General features: G+C 42.3%; 1 protein-coding gene across 3 annotated transcripts in view; it reads right to left on the reverse strand.

The window, feature by feature from the left end:
- Positions 1-1,981: 1,981 nt before the first annotated feature.
- GRK5 (G protein-coupled receptor kinase 5) overlaps positions 1,982-23,341 on the reverse strand; it is a 153,455-nt gene continuing 132,095 nt past the window's right edge. For 2 of the 3 annotated variants that reach the window (XM_081863731.1, XM_081863733.1), the window contains 6 exons: positions 23,232-23,321; positions 22,227-22,435; positions 17,546-17,683; positions 15,665-15,802; positions 11,323-11,454; positions 1,982-9,843 (listed from right to left, as the gene is read on the reverse strand). In XM_081863731.1, coding sequence (XP_081719857.1) covers positions 9,745-9,843; positions 11,323-11,454; positions 15,665-15,802; positions 17,546-17,683; positions 22,227-22,435; positions 23,232-23,321 — 806 coding nt within the window. In that variant the 3' untranslated portion in view covers positions 1,982-9,744. Of the gene's footprint in view, positions 10,003-11,322; positions 11,455-15,664; positions 15,803-17,545; positions 17,684-22,226; positions 22,436-23,231; positions 23,322-23,341 lie in introns of all 3 variants that reach the window. The other variant, XM_081863732.1, reaches the window with a different exon arrangement.

The raw sequence follows: 23,341 nt of genomic DNA on the forward strand, positions 1-23,341 counted from the left end.
TGCACTTAAGGTGCTTTTGAACTGCTAGGTGGGCAGGAGCTGGAACCGAACGATGGGAGCTCACCCCGCCGCGGGGATTCAAACCGCCGACCATGCAATCGGCAAGTCCTAGGCACTGAGGTTTTACCCACAGCGCCACCCGCGTCCCTCATGAAAGCTTATGCCTCACTAAAAGCCTGCCCCCATCTTTAAAGAACTTTTTGTTGGTGTTTGTTTGTTTTTAACCACTAACTGCATGGAGAGCGCGCTCTCGAGTCCATCCTTACCTCCGAACTGAGTCCTAATGGTAGTGCACCCCACCTCAGCTTTCCCCTCTCACCACCTGTTACCGGAAAAATCCGAGGGCTCCCTTGGACAAAAAGTAAAGACACCAACCGGAGTAAATTGGAGCAAATCAGCAGCCTGTAGGCTTGGCCTTTATTGACTGTTGCAACAGGGTGCTTCCCTCACTTGCAGGTGAGAGGAAAGACACAGAAAAATGGTGTGCAAGACCTTATAAAAACTTTTGAAATTCCCATCCTCTAGGTCAAGCCCACCCCCAGAAACATCATGCATACATTACAGAAAGGAGGGGTTGAGGGAGGAGTTGTGGTGGTAACCTGAGTGTCCTGTCACCTGGCTGGTTCCCTTCTCCTCCTCCCCATGAGTCATTTTCCTGCCCCCTGAGGGAAGATCTGATCATTGTCCTTTGTTTCAGTCCATGCTGAATCCACTCCCATATGCAAGTTCTTTGTGATCTTGATTGTCTTCTGTCTAGGACCATCAGGGTTGGCATAGCAACTGGGCAGGGCTCCTGTGGATGTGCTGGGATGGTGAAGGGATTATGGTGCCCTGTATCTGTATCAAACATTCCCCATTTTGTAGTCCTTCCTTCATGGAGTAAAATAAAAGTAGAACAGTGCAAATCTGATGCATGGTTGATTTTCTATGAATTTATAACAGAAGCGTAGTGTATGTAGTGTGTGAGTGTGTGTGTGTGTGCAGTTTGTACAAACTGAATGATGGGGGGGGGTTTCCTGCTACACACCCCAAATCCCTCCTCCACCTTTTTCCTTGATGTGGTGTCCCTCCCCCTCCCCGTTCTCCACACCCCCTGTGCTCAGCAGCTCGAGGTTCGCTTGCCGCATGGGCTTCCTCAGCAGTCCCTCTACTGCCGCTGGGCGGGCAGGAGGGAGAAGGGTGCTGCGTAGCTTTGTGCGCCACTGCTGCCTCCTCTCCCAGGCAGGAAGCAAGAGAGCGTGGCTAGCCATAGGAAGAGCTGCTGCCGCCGCGATCCAGCATGCCCTCGCTATTCCCAGTTGGTCCCGGACTCCCGCTGCTGGGCACCCCTGATGGGCAGGTGCCCTGGCGCAGGGCACCACTAAACCTAATGGCTAAGACGGCTCTGTCTCAACCAGAAGCTCCCATCAGCCATTGCATTCTGCACCGGATAGAGCTTCTGAAGCAGACCCAAAGGGAGCCCTGCACAGAGTAAAAAAGAAGATTGAACTGAATGGCCTCTATTAGCTTTAACTTCTCATTCATTCCAAAATGAGTGCATACACCTAAATTTAAGCATGTGTTTGATTCTGCCATTGGCACCAGTGGAACTGACTCAACTTTGGTTTAGTTTCCCTTGTTGATATTACAGTACAGTGGTACCTCGGGTTACAAACACCTTGGGTTACAAACACTTTGGGTTACAGACTCCGCTAACCCTGGAAGCAGTACCTCGGGTTAAGAACTTTGCCTCAGGATGAGAACGGAAATTGCACGGTGGTGATGGCGCAGCGGCAGCGGGAGGCCCCATTAGTTAAAGTGGTACCTCAGGTTAAGAATGGTTTTAGGTTAACGACGGACCTCTGGAACGTATTAAGTTTGTAACCAGAGGTACCACTGTACTAATTTTACATGCCCAATGGAGAAGTAGATCTAACTCAGTTATGAGCACGCAACTGGCAAAAGGGTGTAAAGTGAATGCAGAACAGAACAATACTTGGCATATACTTAAATAAAGGAATTTATTTTTCTTTAAAAAAAAAAGGAATCTCAAAACAAAAATTGGAAAACGAAACAGTGGTTTGATCTAGATACAGCAGCACTGCAATATTATTAGACGCGTACGGAGAATTCAAACAGCCAGAAAACACAGAAGCCATTATTGTCAATAACAACCTCAAAATGAAAACTATTCTCATTTAACAATGTAAGAAACTCCCTGAAAATTAAAACAAAATGAAAAAACCCTTTGGATTCTAGAATTATTATTATTAATCATATTATTATTATTATCTTACAATACCAACAGCCACTATTTTTTTCTAATTGAGAACATTTGGTTCCATTTATTATAAAATGTATATATTTTTTAACATATGAAAAACATTATTGAAGAAGTGCCTGTCTTTTACAGACACTGAAGTATGATGAGTGCTTTAAAACACTGACTCCTAAATATACTTTTAAAACCGGACCCATGATGTCATTTGTAATTAGCAAGTTGTGATTATTTTTTTATTTAAAAAATGTGACACGTCTAGTCATAATATAGTCAATCAATATAGCTAAGTCTGCTATGGTGAACTAAATCATAGATGAAAGTGTTTTAAGTTGCTCAGAAATGCAACAGAGAATTTCAATCCATTGCCTCCCTTGATACAGGCAAAAAGCTGAATCCTTAAGAGTGGCAGGTGTGGCATCAATAGAAATGAACACATCCTTTTTATCAACACTTTTTGGAAGGATAGACTATTTGGATTTTTTTTAAAAAAATCATTTGATTCTCAATATATGGCAGTTGCCTTCAGGACCTTCTGTGATGCAACTGGGCATCCTTTTTACACCTAGCAATCTGCCTTGGGCATCAGGTTCCATGCATTTGCCCTACTGCATGTGGTCTTGCAGGTGTAGACTGGGGGGAGCCACCCCACACCAAGTACTCAGGGATGCGAAGAGATTGCTCCTGCTTTCTCTAGCAGCATGGACCTATTTGCTGAGGACATCCATTCACCTTGGAATATGTGCCACTATGCTTCACAGACTTGCTGAGAAGTATTTCTAATGCGATGGAAACAAACCCAACAACAAGCTTCCAACAAGAGAAGGGACCCCTAGCATGTGCTTTGCATCCAGAAGGTCCTAAATTCAATCCTCAGAATCTCCAGTTAAAAGGGTCAGGTAGAAGGTAATGGAGAAAGCTCTCAGGCAGACTCTGGAGAGTCACCGCTGGTCAAAGTAGACAATAATGGACTAGATGGATACATAGACTGGCCTGGTATAAAGTACTTTCCTCCCTAACAGCTTATTCAAGCTTCTAAGACGGGGTGAGGTCCAGTCTCCACTTGCACATGGGATGGGATAGTTCCCACAGCAGCGTGCTCCTATGTGTAAGAATTTTTGGGTGAGAAGGCCACAGAATTATCTGCCTAAGCAATCAGAACAAATATGGGTGGAAAGATACCAATATTTTTTTTTATTGTTTTCTTCATGCCTATTGGTTTTTGATATTAACAAGGTAAACAACTTATGGAGCTACTGTCCCTCCACTTGTTGAATGGTCTTTCTATTAACTCTGCAGGAATCTTAAAATGCAAAGCTCAATTCTAAGGTTTTATTCAGTTTTCAATTCACTGAGGTTCTCTATAAAGGAAATAGTCCTATACATCTTTTCCAGGTAATACAAAGACAAAAGTTAATATAGCAACCCTCCAAATTACAGCTTGGCCTCTACAGAATTCCATGTTTTGTTACCCAACAGCTTTCACCGTTATGCAGAGATTCAAATGGATGACTACAAAATAACTGATTTAATCGATGTCAGGAAATAAAAAACAAAAAATCAAGTGAGAGGGTCACCCACACTCATGATTCATTTTACAAACGAGATGCAAAGAATAAATCTGAGATACATGGACTTTTGCAGAGGAAGAGTTTTCAGATTAAAAAATACAAATGTTCCAGTTCAAGAGTCTTGTTACGCATGGCAAGTCATGGTTCTCCATTTAATCTTTTTAAAAAGTCAATAATATGTCCTGAGCAACTGTGCTAAGTTGCATTCTTATTGCTGTACCAGATTTTTTGTTATTACTGTTCAAAACAAAAACTGTTAATGCTGATGGAAAATTAGTGCAGGTCAAGAAAAAAACAAATCACACCTGGAATTTCTTAATGGGAAAAGGCTCTGCGACTCCTATCATATGGGGCAGCTCTAGAAGTTTCCCAGTTCTCTCCTCATCACTTATCTTTGTTCTTGTTAAGGTGGGAGAGAAGGCCAAAACTCTGTGTTCAGTGTTGCCTAATATTATTTGGAAAAACCATCCAACTAAATTGGCCTGGAAAGAGGAAGAAAGGTAAGAAAATCCACAAGGGAACTATGGCTAAAGCCATGGAAAGGCAGAGATGAAGCAGAGATGGAAAAGGGAAAGGGAAAGCTCATGATGTGCTCTGTACTTTTGGGAAGAGAAGTGGCACCTTGAATTGATGAAACAATTGCCCCACTGCAAATGCCCTCTGTTGCACATGGTGTTTTTTCTACCTCCCTCATGCATCACCCCCAAATCAACGTGTTTCAATCTCTTGGATCAACATTGGTATCCAATACGCACAGCCTTTTTGTATTAGCTAACCAGCTACAGGAATTTTGAGTTGTCAATCTAAGTAAGAACAACTTTTTACAAGCCACTTCCAGCAGATCTCTTGCAAATATGATATCATTGTACATGAAAGGCAATGGGCACTGCATCATCCTTATTCATCATCATTTTATTCATCATGCAAGAGCTTAGTAGAGGAGAAAGTCAGTGGCCAAAACTAGTTTCAAAATACGCTGGTTGGATAGGAAAAGGAAAGAAACCAATTTGGTCTAAAATATCCAGAGGAGCTGAACAACTGAATCGCTGTAAATTCTGTGAAGCATTTATGACTTAAGCCATATCAACATATCTGGGGTACAATATGTTTCTCACCACAGGTGTGGCCATGGCAAAAGACTAAAATGCTTCTTCACAGATGATGTCTTTCCCAGCCCCAACATCACATCATTGGCTACTGTTAAAAGGAAATATGAAGCATAGAAACAGGAACCATTAATGTATGCTGCCATGTGGTGTGAGGAAGAACTCAACATGGAGACGCCAATTTTCACAGCAGCTCTGTATCTTTCACAACAGCTGCATCTGCATGAAACAGGAAACCATGGTTTAGCACTACATGTGTGCGCAGAAAGGCATCCACTCTCTTGTCTTTACTGGTCAGCTGTGAATCCTGACATAAACCAGGGATCATAGTTCAAAGCAAACTCTGGTCAGTCTCAAAACAAGCTAACTTCAAACATTGGCTATAAGAAGCTGACATGTTAAACTAAGCAGGGTTTGTTTTAAACCTCAATTCTAGGTTCATTTTTTAAAAATTTAAGTTGTATATCGCTTAATTGTAAATAAAACGTTTAAGCGGTTTGCAAAGCATATGAAATATGCATTTTAAATCATCCACGTTAAAAACAAGTTTCAAAAACCAGAACATAAATAAAACTAACTGTTAAAACTACATTATGGACTAAAGTTACAGATTAAAACACATCAACTTCACATGCCTGGGTAGGGTTGCCTAAACAAGGAACTTTTTAGGAGGCGCCTCAAAGAATACAGCGAAAGGGCCTGCCTAATGTCAACAGGCAGAGAGTTTCAGAGTCAAGATCTGCCACATTAAAAGATCCATTTCTTACAAGAGTGGAACAAACATTATGGGGCAGAAGTACAAATTCCACAGACTGAAGTTGGTATATAAGGGATAAGGTGATCCTTTGAGTAAACTGGTCCTAAGCTGCTCAGGGCTTTATATATTAAGAGCAACACCTTGATTTTAGCCCACTAACAAAATAGCAAGCAGTGCAGATCTCTGAGCAGGGATGCTATATGCTGACAGGATCTCATGCCTGTCTCAATCCTGCTGCAGTTTCCAAACCAAACTGCACATGGAGTGTGTTGTAGTGATCCAGTCTCGAAGTCACCAAAATGTGAACTACTGTGGCTGAGCTCTCCTGGGCCAGGGATGATCAAAGCTGTCACCCCAGCTGGAGCTGGTAGAAGGCATATCTAGCTACATGCCTCTAGTGAATAAGCTGGATACAGAAGGGCCCCCAAGCTGAATACCTGCTCCTTCAGAGGGGAGTGTAACCTGTTCAGGGCAGGCAATTGGCCAGTTTCTCAGACATGGGAAGCACTCATCCCAAGAGCCTCTGTAAGGCCAGGATTCAAGTTCAGCTTATTTCTCCTCATCTATCTCATCACTGCACCTAAGCCCAGGGGCGTAGGAAAGGGGGGTGGGCCGCCCCAGGTGCCATCATGAAATTATCAAGGAACAATTACTGCCCTACTAGGGCGGTTGATAAAAAACTTTTTTTTTTTTTTTTAAAAAAAGCCTACTCCAAAGGTCCTCTTACTACACTAGGGATTACATAGCTACATATGAAATTTCATGCATATCAGTTAATATCTTGACCCTCCTCCACGAAAATAGCTGTTTACTTGGCTGTTTTCCTATGTCATGAAGGCTGAAATTTCGACAAAGCACGTGCCTTTGCTAGACTCTTTTCGGGCACCTGCTGAAAGCATTCTTCTTTAGGCAAGCATAACTAGATGCTTAGGAAGTTGAAGTAATTTTAATCTTAATATTTTAGCTTTTGTATGTTTTAAAGTAGGATTGTTAATTTTTCATGATTTTACTGCTGTGGTGTTTTTTTGTTTTTTGTTTAGGTAAACCACTTTGCAGGTTTTTTTAAAATAAATTGTATTAAATATATAAACATTAAATATAAATAAAATAGCACAAGCCAAAACACAATCCATCCTGTAGATTTAAGTATCTGTCCATAGTCGCCTACTTGTTATCAGAGGCTCAGAATCCACATTGCTTTGTAAGAAAATATGCAGGCAAAAAGATAAAATAAAAATCAATGGGGGGGGGGGGGTGACAAGAAATGTTCCGCACTGGGTACCACCTGACCTTCCTACACCTCTGTCTAGTCCCAGGGACCACATGGCCTTTTCTGATGCAGATGTTATGGAGAAACAGAGCTGAGTGTTATAAGCATAGGTAAAGGTAAAGAGGCCCCTGACCATTGAGTACAGTTGTGGCCGACTCTGGGACTGCGGCGCTCATCTCGCTTTATTGGCTGAGGGAGCCAGTGTACAGCTTCCAGGTCATGTGGCCAGCATGACTAAGCCGCTTCTGGCGAACCAGAGCAGCGCACGGAAACGCCGTTGACCTTCCCGCTGGAGCGGTACCTATTGATCTATTTGCACTTTGACGTGCTTTCGAACTGCTAGGTTGGCAGGAGCTGGGACCGAGCAACGGGAGCTCACCCTGTTGCAGGGATTTGAACTGCCGACCTTCTGATCAGCAAGCCCTAGGCTCTGTGGTTTAACCCACAGCACCACCCGCGTCCCTATAAGCATACTGATGGCAAATTGCTCCCAAATACCTAATGACTGCACCCAGAGGCTTCATCTAGATATCAAAAAGCATTGGGGATAAAATAGTGCTCTGCATAACTCTCAGGGGCCTGAAAAGCACTCTCCCAATGCTGTTCTCTAGACTTGGTCCTGTAGATCAGACCAGAATCCTTGGAACACCGTGTTCCCCCCACGGAGCTGGTCAATGCTATCAATAGTTCCAGCGAGATCGAAAAGCAGGAGGTCGCACACTTCCCCTGTCCTACTCCCATATCTAACAAATAGGATTCAGAGGAAATGAAACTAAGCAAAATTTAATACCTTTTCCCAGTCACATGGAAGCAGAAGGAGGGGAGCGGAAGCTCAAATATGTTGTACAGGCCAGTTTCTGCTCATCCACACAGTGCTAAATGTGGTCAACATCTTAATTTATCTTGGTAAAATGATGCAGGGAGTGTAAAAATCTCAAACAGCTCCCAGATCTTCCTATATCTTCCATTTTGCAAATCTTTAAGCTCAGCTACAACTCCTAAGAATGTATTTCAAACATAACAGATGAAGCAGTCCTAAGACAAATGGGTTCCTATGCATTGGGTCAAGACAATTTTTAAATTGCTTTATGGAATATTTGAAATGTTGTGTCCTCCTGCTGCTTAGAAATATATAGACTAAGTGTGGTGATTTGACTAAAATAATCTCTTTTGAAACAAACTGCTTGTAGCTCACTTTGTTTGTGCTATTCATAGCTCTTAAAATTTGCATGAGCTGTCATCTGTAAGACGGAAGTAAAAGCAAATATTTGTCTCCAGTGATCCACATGCCCACACGATGGATCATGTTGCAATTCTTCTTTATGCCCTAATGCCAAGGATGTGAAGTTATACTCTGAAGTCTCTGAAGTTCCTGGCAAAATAGACATGGAATAGAAAAGATGTACTGTCATGTGAGGAAGCTCCCATTTTGAGCAAAGCTTCATGGTTTGGGACTCTCTTTACTTCAAAACAAAATGTTGCGTATGGAAGAGGAGGGGAGCTGGGAATACTTGCTGGTAGGTAGACTGCATCAACCATACCGATTCTGCTCTTGTGCCTGGGATGCAGTATACAAGGGCGGGAACCAGCAAGAGCTATATAGATCAGTGCAATAGGAACTCAGGAGTCACAAGTTTATTACTGCAACATCCAACATGAATCCAGCACCCTTTCTCAATGGCCTGTGCAAAACTCCACCTGGAGATGATATCAAGTCATTTTCTTGGCATCTTCTTGACATGAGCATCAAAGGTTGAGTTTCTCATGTGGAGAGCAGGTGGCTTCCTGTGTCTGAGCTCATGTATGTTTGCTCTTCTTGATCTAGCAAGAATAACAGAAACACTGGAAACAGGCTTGGGGTGGTGGGTTTGTGGGGGAGGGGAGAGAGGAGAGAGGAGGGACTTTAAGCCGGCGGCGGGGGGGGGGGGCTTTTCAGCAACAGACATAAAAGGGAATTCTAACTACAAAAAAGTGCAAATAGCAACAGCATTGGTCCCATGACATTCTGAACCCTAGACATAGTGTTTTAGCGTCCTTAGAGATGGCAGATCTTGACTGTGTGTTTGAGGTTGCATTAAATGCAAGGCCTGTAACAAAACAGGGGGAAGACACTAGTCTGCAGTGTTGCTGTAAATGAAACAGATGAAAAAGAGAATGAAGCATGGCATAAAAATTCATATCAACAGAACTGATATGAAAAAAAGAACGTATGAATAAATTTCTATATTTGCAACAAAACAAAACCATCTCATTTTAAGTCTCTGGAAGTCTTGAGTCACTTTGATTTTCTTAAAAAAAAAAGTAAGTCTTAAAACACATGGCTTTACAAGCTGCTGCTCAGAAAATATACATCCCCAAGTCCGACTTTCATTTAAATACAAATGTACAAAATGTAAACTGAGACAATAGAGAAATTTACAAAACCTTTTCTTTAAAAATAATAAGGACAAAGTTCAGTTCTAGTTATGATGCTATTTTAAATACGTGCAAGTTGTTGGACTCCGATTTCTATTGCAATGTCCTACAGAGACAACGGTGAGTCACGAGACCTCGAGTGCCACCTCCAAAAACAGACCTGAGAGGAAAATTCTTCATGAAAATGGGAGGCTCCACTGGAAGGAACGGTGGGGGGGGGGTGAATCTCCCTCAGTAGGAGACTCGTTGATCTTCTAGCTCAATGTTGGGTGCTCTCTCTCTCTTTCTCTCTCTCTCTCTCATCCTCGAAGCTCCATACAGTATAGTGGAAGGATGCAAAGTGCAGATTCACAAAAGCCAAGATAGAACTAGCTGCTTCCAGTGGAGTTTGAACTTACATGGTTGGAATTGATATGGTGATTTAAACTGGCCTTTGAGTTTGGAGAAGTCTTGGAATTGTTCTGATGCTGAAAGAGTTAAAAGAGAGTGAAAGAGAGATTGGGAGAAAAAAAGTTAAGATTCCCAGAATGTTCTGCATCCACCACATTGGTCTAGAGTTCCCAGGATGAAATGTTATCTGCCAATGATGAGCTGCAAATATTCTGAATCTTGGATCCTTAACAAACCTGTGGTACAAAAGGGGGAAATTGTAGCCTTTTAAACTACTTGTCAAGTTTACATGTCTCCCACAAGTGCCTCTTAGGTTCATAAAATGTTGAGCCCCAGTTTTAAGCAAATAATGACTCCAGGTATGTGTGACATTCAGACAGCCAGGGCATGAAGAGAGGTGTTCTTGGTGTCTACTCATTATTGGGCTTCTGCTACAACATGGATGAAGAACCTGTGGCTTCCAGAGATTTTCCATTTTCCACCAGCTCCAGCCAACATGGCCAACAGTCAAGAATGTTGGAAGCAGTAGTCCGCTAACATCTGGAAGACCACAGGTTCCCCATCCAGGTAAGCCAACGTCCAAGCTTGAGCACTTTTTGTAAGGATTATAAGGACTACCTGATTCAGCTGTGCTTGGACTATGTCAGAAAATCCACTGGATTAAGACAGGGGGAAGTGAAGAATATCAGTGAATTTTATTACAGTGCATTCTGCTCTGCTGGATTCCTCCCCCTTTGAGATGCAAATCTAAACAAACTGCACAATTCCTTGGATTGCCATATAACAAAAGCTGTCTCAGCATCTTCTACCTTGAATGTTTCTGGCTCCTTTCCCCCGCTTCTTCCACGTGTTGTTCCATGCCCTTCCTCTCTGCTAAATACCTGAACAATCCCAATGCGGGACACAGCTATAAGCCATGGCCACTCAGTTTCATCTCACTCTCAGTATGAATGGCTCTCCCTGAACAGTAATGAATAATGGGCGGTATTCAACTAAATGAATGTGCAGGCGGAACAACTTCCGTTTGCGCAGTGGGAACTTCTCCTCCCTGTTGTTCCTGGGGGGCTGGGAGAACCCCCATAATAGTTTTAGGAGGCACATGGGGGGGAGTCCTGTTGTGCAAATGGAAGTCACTACATATTTATGTTGAATATAAGCTGATCTTTGCTGCAATCCCACTGCAAAGTTGTGTATTTCCTGAAACAAAGGACGGGTCTGCTTAAAATGAGGATCTCATATACATGACCTTGAAAAAGAGCAAGCTACAGTTCTCATTAAGTGAATTCTTCTCTGCTCTTGTTTGCTACGTGTTGCAGAGTGCAGTAGTTTTTATTTGAAAAACACATTATGTTTGTTTCAACAGCGATGGGAAATTTAAAATTCTCTAATGTTACAGCAGGCGCAAATGTTTTTTTCTTTTTCCTTTAAAGCACTTTCTGCTCAACTGTATGTCAGAAAGAAAGCCTCGATCCAGACTAATGAATATTCATATGCAATGTGAAAATCCATTTCCATTTAGAATGGCTCTTACTCACACAAAGACTCAAGGCTCTCACCTGACGCTTAAATATTCTGTGCAGCAATCCTTTCTTCGGCGGTTCCGGCGGGTAGCTTTTGTTAAGGTCTGGTGAGATAGTACCATTTGGTCCAAACACATTTAGCTCTTTAAAACATTCCGTTTCGATCATCTAGCAAAATGAAAAGAAGAGGGGAATACATTATTGCACCTGCATTTTCTTTTTTGGCTCGGAAAACTCTTGTTTGAAAATGCTTAGGCAGCCAAAGAAAATTGCAGTCCCTACTCTCCCGCCCAAGGAATGCAAATATTCTCAAAATGTTCCTGTATCCACCTCCATCATTTAGGCTGGATCCTGCTCAGAGGGCCTTCTGGTGGTTTCCTATTGTGAGAAGTGAGGTTACAGGAAACCAGGCAAAGGGCCTTCTCAGTAGTCATGCCCACCCTGTGGAACACCCTCCCGTCAGATGTCAACAAGATAAACAACCACCTGCACCATCCTAAATCTGTCACTGTCCCAGGGAAGAGGATTCTGTAATGCCACCCTCTTGGAGGCACACACACAGAGGGGCCTCAATTTAATCTCTGAGTCTGGGCAGGTTCGTATGGGAAAAGGCGGCCCATGTGGTATTCTGAACCGCACAGGTTTTCAGTCCCAGATTTGCAGACCACCATTCTTTAAAGACAGAAACAGGGAAGCTACTGCTTTTCATATATTGCTAGTCAACAACTCTCATTTTCCCTGACGTCTGGGACATGCTGACTGGTGCTGACCTGGAGGACCACAGGTTCTCCACCTCCGCTTTCAAGCATATGCTTTCCATCAGGGGCTGGTAGAACTGAAGCTGGGTAGTGTGGGTGGGGGGGAGTTATCCACAGTAAATAATCATTTGAGAAAACCTGTCGGTTTTCTACTCATAGCCCAACTGACTGCCATCTTTGAAGTTAAACCTAGTTTGTGGCCTAGCAGGCAGCTCAACTAGCTGACCTTTTCATTCTCTCTCATTCTGGTGGTGGATAAGTGGCAGTCTGCTGTCTGTGAAGATCTCTGCAGTTCAATGGATAACCTTGTAGCTTCAACTCTGCACTCGTTCTGTATCAAACTGATTGCACAGTTTGATGCTGTGCACAGACTTATGTGAATGTCGTGGTGCACAGGATAGCAAACTCCACAGATAGATGATGAAAGGAAAAGTGGCTGAATGGCTGTGAGGCCAACCTTGGGACTCCGATAGTGTCTAGAGAAGGGCAGCAGTTCTGTCGACTATCTTGCCATTTATGGGTTCCCACAATGTATTAACAATTTAGTACAATGTGAAACGAATTTGCCTCCATGCTGCCGTGCAGTGGGAAATGTGTTTTATTGGAGGTTCATTGTTAAACCTCAAACTAGCGCAACAGGGAAGAAGGGAAATGTAACAGAACTCAAAGTGGAATCTTGAAGCCTTTGCAACAAATTACTACTGAACCAATTAAACCTATTTCCTATAATAAAATGAACCTCACAAGGATGGAGAATATTATATGCATAACAGCGTAAACTAAACACAACCGTACGGTCATAGTAGTTTAGTAAATAACCATTCTGGAGATCTCTAAATTGTACTCCATGCTGTCAATTTATGATCCAAAGACTGGTTACATTAGGGATGGCTAACTCTTTGAAGCTTGGGGGCCACATTGAAGGCTGATGAAATCTCTGAGAGCCGCATGTCATTCACATGCCCTCCATATATACTAACCTAGTACACAAACCTCCACATACAGCCCAACTCCCACCTCTGTGTGTGTGTGTGTGACACATACACAGAGAGAGAGAAAGAGAAAGAGAGAGAGAGAGAGAGAGAACACAAATTTCTTCATCTTAGCACTGAGGTTCAAACAGGAAGTTCAATTTTTTCCTCTCACTGCAGTGCTACAATGGGGCAATTCCTCCATTACAGTGCTGGAGGAGTGAGGGAAGTTTAAATCTTTCAGCTCCATACTGTGAATGAGATTCAAATTTTCTTGTTGTAGAAACTGAGCTGAGAGGTTTCCCAAGGCTGTGAAGGGGCTCACCTTTCAAAAGCACCATTGTTAGAATGCATTACCAGTCAGTAACAGGAAGGAGGAAACAGGTTAGGAAACAACTAGAAGTGTCTCTTATGAACTCCAGCTGATAAGACAGCTGCATCCGTTCCAGGGCTGGGATAGCTTGGCCATGGTGGTACTCAAGATTGTATTCCTGCTACACACTCCATGTGGGGCTTCCCTGGGGCATAGTTTGGAAGCCGCAGTTCATGCAGAACGCAGCAGCCAGGCTGTGGATTTGGGACATTCTCCCAACACAATAGGACACCTCTGCTAAGAGAACTGTGGCGGATGACAATATGCCACCGTGCTCAGCTCAATATGTTGCTTTTAGCATTTAAACCTTTAAACTATGTGGGGCCGTGTTAACTGTGGGAATGCCTTATCCCATTTGGCCCTGATGAGCAATTGCATTCCTCTGACGGGCCGCTGTTCTGCATGCCCAAGAAGTATGTCTGAAATCAACTGGAAGCCAGGCCTTAAGGGTTATGGCTCCAGTTCTGTGGAATCAGCTTCTGACTGAATTTACACAAGCACCCAGCATTTCTGCTTTCAGGAGGCTATTAGAAATTTACCTTTCTTAAAGGAAGGTTTTCTTGAAGAGTGACTTGGCCATTTCATATTAAATACTGCAAAGAATTTTGTGTTTTGATGATTTTAAGATCTGTTTTTATTTTTTAAATTTTATTTATTTGGTTTTTCAATTTGCAGTGTTACAATCACATATCCAAAATACAACATAAAGACAAGATTCCATAGAATCTCCTGGACTTCCCTCCTTCCCTTTGTGGGTCCTATTGTTAGCCATTTCCTCCTGCATCTTTTATAATAATCCAAATCTTTTACATCTCCATTATATCCAAAATTCACCATTAAACTACAAGTGTTATTCCAATCCTACTAATAATTTTAACTATTTAGAATGGTTTTTAAGATAAATTATAAATTTTCCCCATTCTTTATTTAAGATCTGTTTGTAAGACAACTTGGTATATCTTGTTTTCATTCATGGCTTGCCTCTCGGGGTGGAAGCACCAGCTTCCCCAGCTCACTGCTGCTTACTGGGAGAGAGAGGGGTAAGGGATGGGGATACAGGGAAGCAGCAGAGTCAATCCGAAACTTCAGCTGCTGTGCCGACAAAACCCTGACACCCCCACTGCCTCTTTCCTACTGGTCAGTGGCAGTGACACTGCAGCTACGAAGCCAGTGTTGCAGCTCAGCTCCAATGCTGCTCATTTTTACCACATACCGTATTTTTCCGTCTATAAGACGCCCCCATGTATAAGACGCCCCCTATTTTGGGGGGCTGAAACTTCAGAAAATGGGGGGAGATGGCAAAAAGTTGCTGAGCTTTTTTTGGGGGGGGGGGGAAGGATTGCCCAGAGTCGTTGAGCAAAATCTGCCTCCCGTCTGTCCCCTTGCCAGCAGAAGCTGCCAATCGCCCACCCAATTGACGCAGTGTTGGCCAATCAACACCACCCATTGATGCAGCAACCAATAACACATACAATAGTTGCTGACAGCTGCGGCAGCAACCAACTACCCATGTATAAGACAACCCCCACTTTTTAGCAGGATTTTAAAGGGAAATAACCTAGTCTTATACATGGAAAAGTTCGGCATGTTGCTGGGTTTCCCCCCTGCTGTATGCTATTTAGGAAACATTTATTTATGTATTAAATCTATACCCCACCATTTCTACCAAAACAGCCCAGGGCAGCACTTGTTTGGAAGTGGTTTATAAGCCCTTAAATAGAACAAATTTGGAAATAAATAAAAACCCTGCAGACAAAAGCAACCCATGTCAACTTAAAGAAACGAAAGGCTGCCTTGGTGCTTTATTGCAAGCTTGCTGGGGTTCACTCCCTGATATGGCCATGCCTGAGACCTCAGGACAAGTTAAAAATAAAACAAGGAAGCAAAAGAAGGTTAATCTTGCCTCATTCTTCTAATAGGGTCCAACTGAAGGGTACCCCCTTCAAATCTACCCCCAAGATCTATACAAATCTTTCGGACATTGTAGGCTTTTATCTCTGTGCACTGAAACATATTTCAAAATCTAATAAAGAAGAGTACTCTGCGGTCCATTAGAGAACTTCAAAGGTCTCATTTGGTACTCATTAATTTTTAAGAAAAAGAAAATAGGCACGAACATAAACATTACCAACATTATCAAAACAATTGTTCCCCTCTGAAAGTAGTAGCAATGTGTCAAATTTTCCCATGAATATATGGGTATTTATGGAATTTTTAAAGGCTGAGGGCGGGAAGCATTAGAATCACCTGACAGGGAAAAAGAAGTATTTATTTACCTCGTTTTGCCATGGAATAGAAACAGAGCCTGTGGAGAACTTGGAATAGAAATCGTCATCTGTTTGGTCCAGGTTCACTCCCTTGACAGTTGAAAACTGTTCTATGTCCAACACGTCTTTGCAGTATACTGCTCTGGGCTGCCGCAGCAGAAAAGAAAAGAAAAGTGAGAGAGTCCAGAATGTGTGGGTGAAGCGCTGAATGAGAATGCTTAACAGCAGCACTGCGTTGTAATACAAACATTGTCAGGCTGTGCCTCATAGGCATGGTTACAATCAGTACCTAGGAAGGAACGTCAGGTGCTGCCTTATACAGATTCAAACCATTGACCCATGGGCCCCAAGATTTTTCAGCGTTGACTGGTAGTTGCTCTCCATGGTGTCAGACAAGGAGTGTCTCCCCTGGGGGTGCTGGGGATTGAGCATGGGAACTTCAGTACCCAAAGCAAGTGATCCACTCATAACCTACTGCCCTCACCTCCCCATTAAAACAGTTATACACTGAAGCGTTTCCATTATAGAAAATTGCAGCGCCAATATTTAAAAAGGAAAAAATATACATAGTTTAAAAAAATAATTAAGTGGAGTATCAATGTTTTAAAGTGATAAACAGCCCCCCGTCATTTAAACAGAAACAACTTAAAAGGGGAGAACTAACTGAATGAAAATTTCAGTTGACTTGGCATTTAGGCCAGGGCTCGCAGAACCACAAAGTTTGCTCTGCTTGTCCAAGCAGGCATGGATTTTGTCTCTCGTGAACTGCAGCCACTCTACGCATAGTTATAACTGGGAAACCCCAGTGGGAGACATCCAAAGTAACTTTTTCAATCTTGGCTTAGAAGCCAAACTCTAGAGAGCTGGTTGAAAAAGAAGTTAAATGGATGCCAATTACCAGACACGAATGTATCGAAAAATGTGCAGTTTCATTGCCAAGCGCTTTGAAGGTGACGCTTCAAATCTATTTCGCGAGGAAAATGGTAAAAAAGCTTGGCTTGTTTTGATGAATTATTCTTCTTAGTATACTTTCTGTGGAAGCTTGGGGGTTCTTTTGGATTGAACATGGTCACTGGAGACTCAGGAGGCCTCATTATTGAGGAGAGCCCACTTTCAGCTATAGGTGGTTCCCCAGCTCCAGTCCGTTTTGTACAGAGATTGACTGGCCACCATACTCCCAGGTAGTCCTGCCAAGGTGTTGGAAGGTACAGATGTGAATGCCACACAGCCTGTCCTATCCTTTCTAAGATAGTCTGGAGGATGTTCTTCTCCCACCACTGTTGGGAGTAAGAGTCAGCTGTCAGTATGGTATGCTTCTGTCTGTGGAATTGGAGGGGGGGAGGGCAGGGAACCACCATCTTGTTCATCCCCTCAAGCAGAAGAACCACATACAAAAAAACCACATACTAGCCCAATTTCACCATGGCAAAGTTGCAAGGAAAAGTAATCTACACTACAAGCTTATTTCACCTCTATACACCAATGCAATTGTCATGGCTTCCTCAAAAAAATCCTGGGAACTGTATTTGAAATTAATGTTCCGAGAAGTATTTGCTAAGAGATCGTTAGTTACCCTCACAGGATTACAGGTCCTAAGAGTTCTTGGAAATTACTGTTAAATCCATTTATGCCCTCCAGTGACTTTGCCCTATCAAAAATAGTACCCTGAAATAAAAGTATGTGACTGAACGAAGAATTATCGGACCCTGGCATCCAAGGTCAACATATGGCCACTTAACCATGCTAGCTCGCAAGTAAAACAGAATGTAACAGGGAACAGAAAGCAAGCAGCTGCCATTTGTGTGAGAGAACAGTCTCAAGTGGTGTATGCCATGGGTTGCTTTCAAGATCCACTTCAAGTACTGAGATTCTCTTTCAAGCATCACTTACGTCAGGGACAAAAGGAGGGTCCAACATTCCTGCTTCTAAGCGTTTGAAATTCATGCTCTTGAAAAATGGGTGCCTCTTTACTTCGGCTGCACCATCCTCCTGACAACCCAGCCTCTGCTTCACATCTTTGGTCAGTAGCTGGAGAAACAGACAAATGGGATGGCAAGATGGCGGTTGTTTAATTACTTTAACACACATACAGGTACATTTGTTAAACCTTCACAGCCCTGCCTACCCATAAATAGGGCCTTTATAAATTAATTCACACAACCAAACTGTACTACACATTTTAACAAAAAGAAAACAGGGAGTGCATCTCAGCCCAAAGGCTTCAGAGGAATAAATTATATTCACATGCAGCTCAATGCCAGAATAGGCTCATAAGTGGTTTATAAATAAGATTAATTGCACAAGCATTAAAATATAAACATCCTTAATTTAAAATGCACAATAAAACAATCCAAATCAAGCATTAAATATAGCATGTATATAATCGAATTATACAATAAAGTAAGTATATAGATAAGCTGGTATGTTTCATTTTAATTTTTTTAAATGGACAGCTAATAAGAAGCTGGCCAGTGCAAAGGCCTAGCCAGGACGGTCGTCCTCTTATATACCTGCTGAGATTGACAAGGCATCTGACCCTCACCTGAAGCTCATAACTCTCTTGACAGGTGATTTGGTCTGCAGCCACAGTGTGGAAATAAAGGATGAGATTGCCCACCAGATACCAGGCACTATACTATTCAAATTAGGCCCCAGTGTTTTTATTACAATCCCCTTCTCAATTAAGTAATCAATTTTAATCTAGAATTTAAATTCTCAAAACTTTCTTATTTGTTAATTTGAGCAAGTAAACTACTGCTCTCACTTCATTACAAACAGTATTTCTGCTTGCAACACACTTGAGTAAACCTGCTCCTCTTCGTTTCACAGATATTTTGTTGCCATTTGTAGCTGCCTCTGATCAGTTATAATTTAACTCTTTGGGGAAATCATTAGCATCACATGTCATGTACATGGAAGTTGCCGAACCAATTAACCAACTAGAAGGATTACTGCTAATAGCACCAGTTTTCCTATTACTTGATATTGCTGGATAGTTCTGATGAACTGCAAAAGCATTTTTAGTTTGCTTTCTGTTGCCACCCTGGAACTTTTCTTTATTAGTGCCACTTTGTTTTGTACGATTCCTTGCAAATGAAGGAAAACAACTTTTCTGCTTATATATGTTGATAATATAATTTTGGTTACTGAGAACGAACAACATTGTACAAAAACAAGATTGAGCACAAGCCTGGCCAGGACATAGGCGTCCTGACTGTGACAAAGGTGACCTGTGTGATTGCTTGGTTGATTAACAGCTGTTGGGAACTTCAGGGTTCCTGCTCTCCCTTCTTATGGTCTTTGTACTGGACCTGGAGACTCCAATAGAGAGCATTCCATGTCAAGAAGGAGGGCAAGTGGGAACCCTATCAAATGACAGGGCAGGAGCTACACGGAGCAGGTCCTTTTCACTGGTGGTGCCGATTGTATGCCTTGCTCTTCCCAGACCTGTTCTCTTTTGGCCTGTATTTTGGAGCTTTATAATTTAGGAAGACTTTGGAAGAACTGGTTGACAAGTCTTATCAGTCACTGACGTATGAGCGGATTTTATTTGCGGCTATTCTGGGCTTCTGGTGCACCAGGTTTTACACCAGCATAATAGAGTTGGCCAGGATGCCAGAAGGGATACAATTTATGAGCTTTCTCCATTATCTGCACAGCAGGGGGTGTTCAGTCAACAGTGCAAAGGCTGAGCTGAAGCATTCCCTGCTGGTTACCTGCTTTCAACAATAGGGGTCGCTGTTTGGTAGTACCCAGTTGGTTAGCTGTCAGATTCTAGAGCTCCCTATTGGTGGCTCTTAGGTAATTCGCAAAATACAGAGTCCATTCATACAACACAGAGTTCATTCATAAAGCAGTGACATAAATCTCCATTGCTACATATTGGGTGTATATTTCAGCGGTTGGACGTACAGGTTTATGACCATGCTGTAGTGTAGTGCTTATGTGACTGTGAATAAAAGGTGGCTGGGCTCATTGTCTCGGGGTTTGGGGGGGGAGAGGTGACAAAACTGATTTCCAATAAGTGCCCTCCTTTATTTCCATAACAAGTCCTTGAGTTTGTATTCTGGATGGTGACACCAGGGACCTAGAAGGTGCAGGGCTTATCAGTCCAACCCCTGCATAGTCTCATCAGGGCTGACCTTAAGGCAATTGGAGCAATTTGGCCAAATTGGGCCCTGTGTGCTGTTCCTAAGGCCCCCCCGCACCAGGGCAATCTAAATGGATTTTATTTATATCTATTTTTTTTTTGCAGACTTTGGCTGTGAACTGGGGCCTTCAAAAAAAAAAAAATTCAAGTTGTGCCCCACTGCTTCAAATTGGGCCCCACTGGCTAGCCCTGAGTCTCATAGTTGGTGGGCCTGAGTTGCCCTGTCCTTGCATGAAGTCTTAGGTTTGCAGTTTTGGGAGAGTGGAGACTGCAGCACTGGGGAGAGGGCAGGCTGGCGAGGCCCCCTAGATTTAAAGGCCCTAGGCTTCAGACTACTTAGCCTATACATAAATCCGGCACTGGCTGTCTTCTCTTTGTCCATTAGAGGGCAGCAATGGAAAACTTAACACAGACCATGTAAACAAAAAATGTTTGTATAGGCTTGTAATTAGAAAATCATTTTTAAAAAATGAATGGACATAATCAGGTCTCAGCTATACATGCAACAGAAAGTTCAATACTGTGAGTATATCTATCTATCTATCTCTATCTATCTATCTATCATCTATCATCTATCTATCATCTATCATCTATCTATCATCTATCTATCATCTATCTATCTAATCTATATCTATCTATCTATCTATCTATCTATCTATCTATCTATCATCTATCTAATCTATCTCAGCTTCAGTGGTAAGGAACAGCTCCTGCTTGTGTCCTGTCAATGATCAGGCTACTGTTTCTGGAAAAATTATCCAACTAAACTGTTCCCAAAGCTAGAAAAATATAGACAGAAAGGCAGCGGAAATGCATACAACAGAATACAGGCATCACTGAGGGAAGTTATTAGGCGATCAGGACTGGCTCTTGCACAGCTTTAGTAGATCACAACATGTAAGAAGATCTGTGAACATGTTAAGTCTCACAGTTCTCACAGGTGGGAACAGGAAGAGCACATATAGTAAATGGAATAAATGGTGAAATCTTCTTCCAAGTGTCTGTTATTGACATTATGGCTGCCACAGTCACAACTAGAGATTGTTCTGATCAAGGGTAGCCAATGTGGTTGTCCTCCAAATGTTGTGGAGGACAATTCCCATCTACACCAGCCAGCACAGTCAACAATCAGGGATGATGGGAGATGGCTGACCCATGTCAGAAATGGAAGACAAGAGAAAAATTACTTTGAAAATGAATCCAATAAATCTTACTACATGGCCATACTGCAGTAATGAAGAGAAAAGCCCAGACATTTTCTTGTGGCCCACATCCCTTTAGAAACTGTTGAAAGCATCACCAAGAAGCTATTCATCCCTTATGCCGTTAAGGGACTGTGTGGAGAACCCTCTTCTTGTCTCTTCACAGAGCATCCCAGTGTGTTGAAACTGAGTTTTTGCTAATTTGAATGAAACATAGCCTTGAAAGGAGAAGAAAAGGCTGAGGAGTAAACGTCACACAAATCCATAGTGGAGTCCCTAAGACGGCTGGATGGCATCTTCAGCAACTCCTGCAGCCAAGCTGTTGCCAAATATATTGCTCTGCTTTCCTTTGGACCACATCAGTGAGGCTGTGAGGGGGGTTCTTGTCATCTGGGCAGCCCAGGACCTCCATATACACTGCCCAAGCTTGCGGCCCAGGGAGGCCGCTTTGGTGCGGTTTAATGTTTAATGCTTAACTTCACCCCCAGGGGCACACTCCATTGTCTCTTGAGACAGATGGATGCCAACAGCATGTCCCTGTGTCTCCTAAAAGTTTAGGACTCAAGATGAAGACATGTAAAGGACTGTAGTGGGAAATGGATACATTTCAATATGTACACTTGTATGTACACACACCTTACTGAAAATAACGTAGCTATTTGAATTTGTTGTGCAAGTGAATTAAAGCACGTGCCAGTTCGGACATGTGAATTTGAGTCAAGGCGGGCTCTGAAGTGTGGTAAGACTAGGCATTTTCTTGGGCTAAAATCAGCAAAGGACCCACTGCCTCAATATTCATTTTGAAGAGAGACCCCGGTCTCCCAGATTAGGGGGGAGGGGTTCACTGAAAGTGCCTTGATTGAGGGTCTTCAAAATTCTGGAACTAGTATGGAGAGTTAATTAAGCTACCCTTATCTCTCAAGGGCACGGACAACACACTAGAAGCTCCTAAAAAGTTTTTTTTTCCAGAGCCACAGGATGGCTAATACTTTTCTGTTGTGTAAAGTGACAGAAACATCATTAGGGAGGGAGCAAACTAAAAAACCTAAATGATTATTCAGTGCAACTTCTATGACCTCTGGTTAATTTTCATGCTCCTGAAGTACAGCGTTAACATTGGATTAATCTTTTTCAACTGTAATTACCTATTCAATGCAGGCTGCTAAGAAATTTGGGCTTCAAGTTTCCAAAAAGAAAGAAAGAAAAAGAGCCCCCTTACCATTTTGCAGATAGACTTTGCCTCCTCAGAGAATTTATGGGAATACACCTCCTCGGTCTCCAAGACTCTCCTGTCTACCTCTTCTCGCTTCACCTTCTCTTTCCTTCCGCGAAAGGGAGATTGTCCTGCAATCATCTCATAGATCAGGCAACCTAACCCCCAGTAGTCAGGGCTGAGGGTGTATCGTTGGTTATTCAAGACTTCTGGAGCTGGGAAAACAAGAGAGGTAGATGGGATCCATTTCTGAACTGACATCATCACACCCATGGCTAAATAACCAGCCATAATTCAAGAATGAAAGAAAAGGTTCCATCTAAGCTTTGATTTGGCAAAAGGACTGGTTCACATGTTACATCTGCTACTGGGAGCCCCCAGAATGGATTTGGGGGAGCATGGTGAGAGGAAGTTCCACTGTGAATGAATGAATGAATGAATCCTTGCGCTGACAGAGCAACTTACCTTGCAGTATGTTGGGTGCAACCCCTGATATATAACTCTTTGACTAATATGTGGACTGAAACTTGTGTACACTTGAAAATGTTGGCAGCATTAAGATAAATTCAACAGTGTAAACAAGTTTTGACGGCTGTAATAATGGAACACTGAATGCTTTAGTTTATGTAAAATATGCAGGGATTTATGGTATGTAAAATGAACCATGGAAAGAGAATAAGGGAAGTCATTGGTATTTTAAAGTTGTTTAAATGAATATTCTAAATTGTAAAATAGAAAAATTATTTAAAAAATTATATAATAATAATACTGTAATAATAATAATAATAATAATAATAATAATAATGATGAAACTTAGTGCTACACTGGATTTCACACTTCTTTTATGTCATGACATCTTTCTCAAACTTATCAAAATAAAGAGAGCCTTTTGCCCATGACTGCTTTGCTGTGCTTGATTTTATTTTATTTTTCCTTTTGGTATTACTTTGCATTACCAAGTTTGAGAAGACAGTTTTGATAGCAACACACATAAGGTACTAAATCACTTACCCATGTAACCGACTGTTCCTACCCGTCCACGGATTGATTCACCATCAGGGATTTTAACAGCTAGACCCAAATCAGATATTCTGATGTGGCCTAAAAGGAGGTGGAGGAAA

The sequence above is a fragment of the Podarcis erhardii genome (assembly GCF_964252035.2).
Source record: "Podarcis erhardii genome assembly, chromosome: 5".
Taxonomy (NCBI): Eukaryota; Metazoa; Chordata; class Lepidosauria; order Squamata; family Lacertidae; genus Podarcis; species Podarcis erhardii.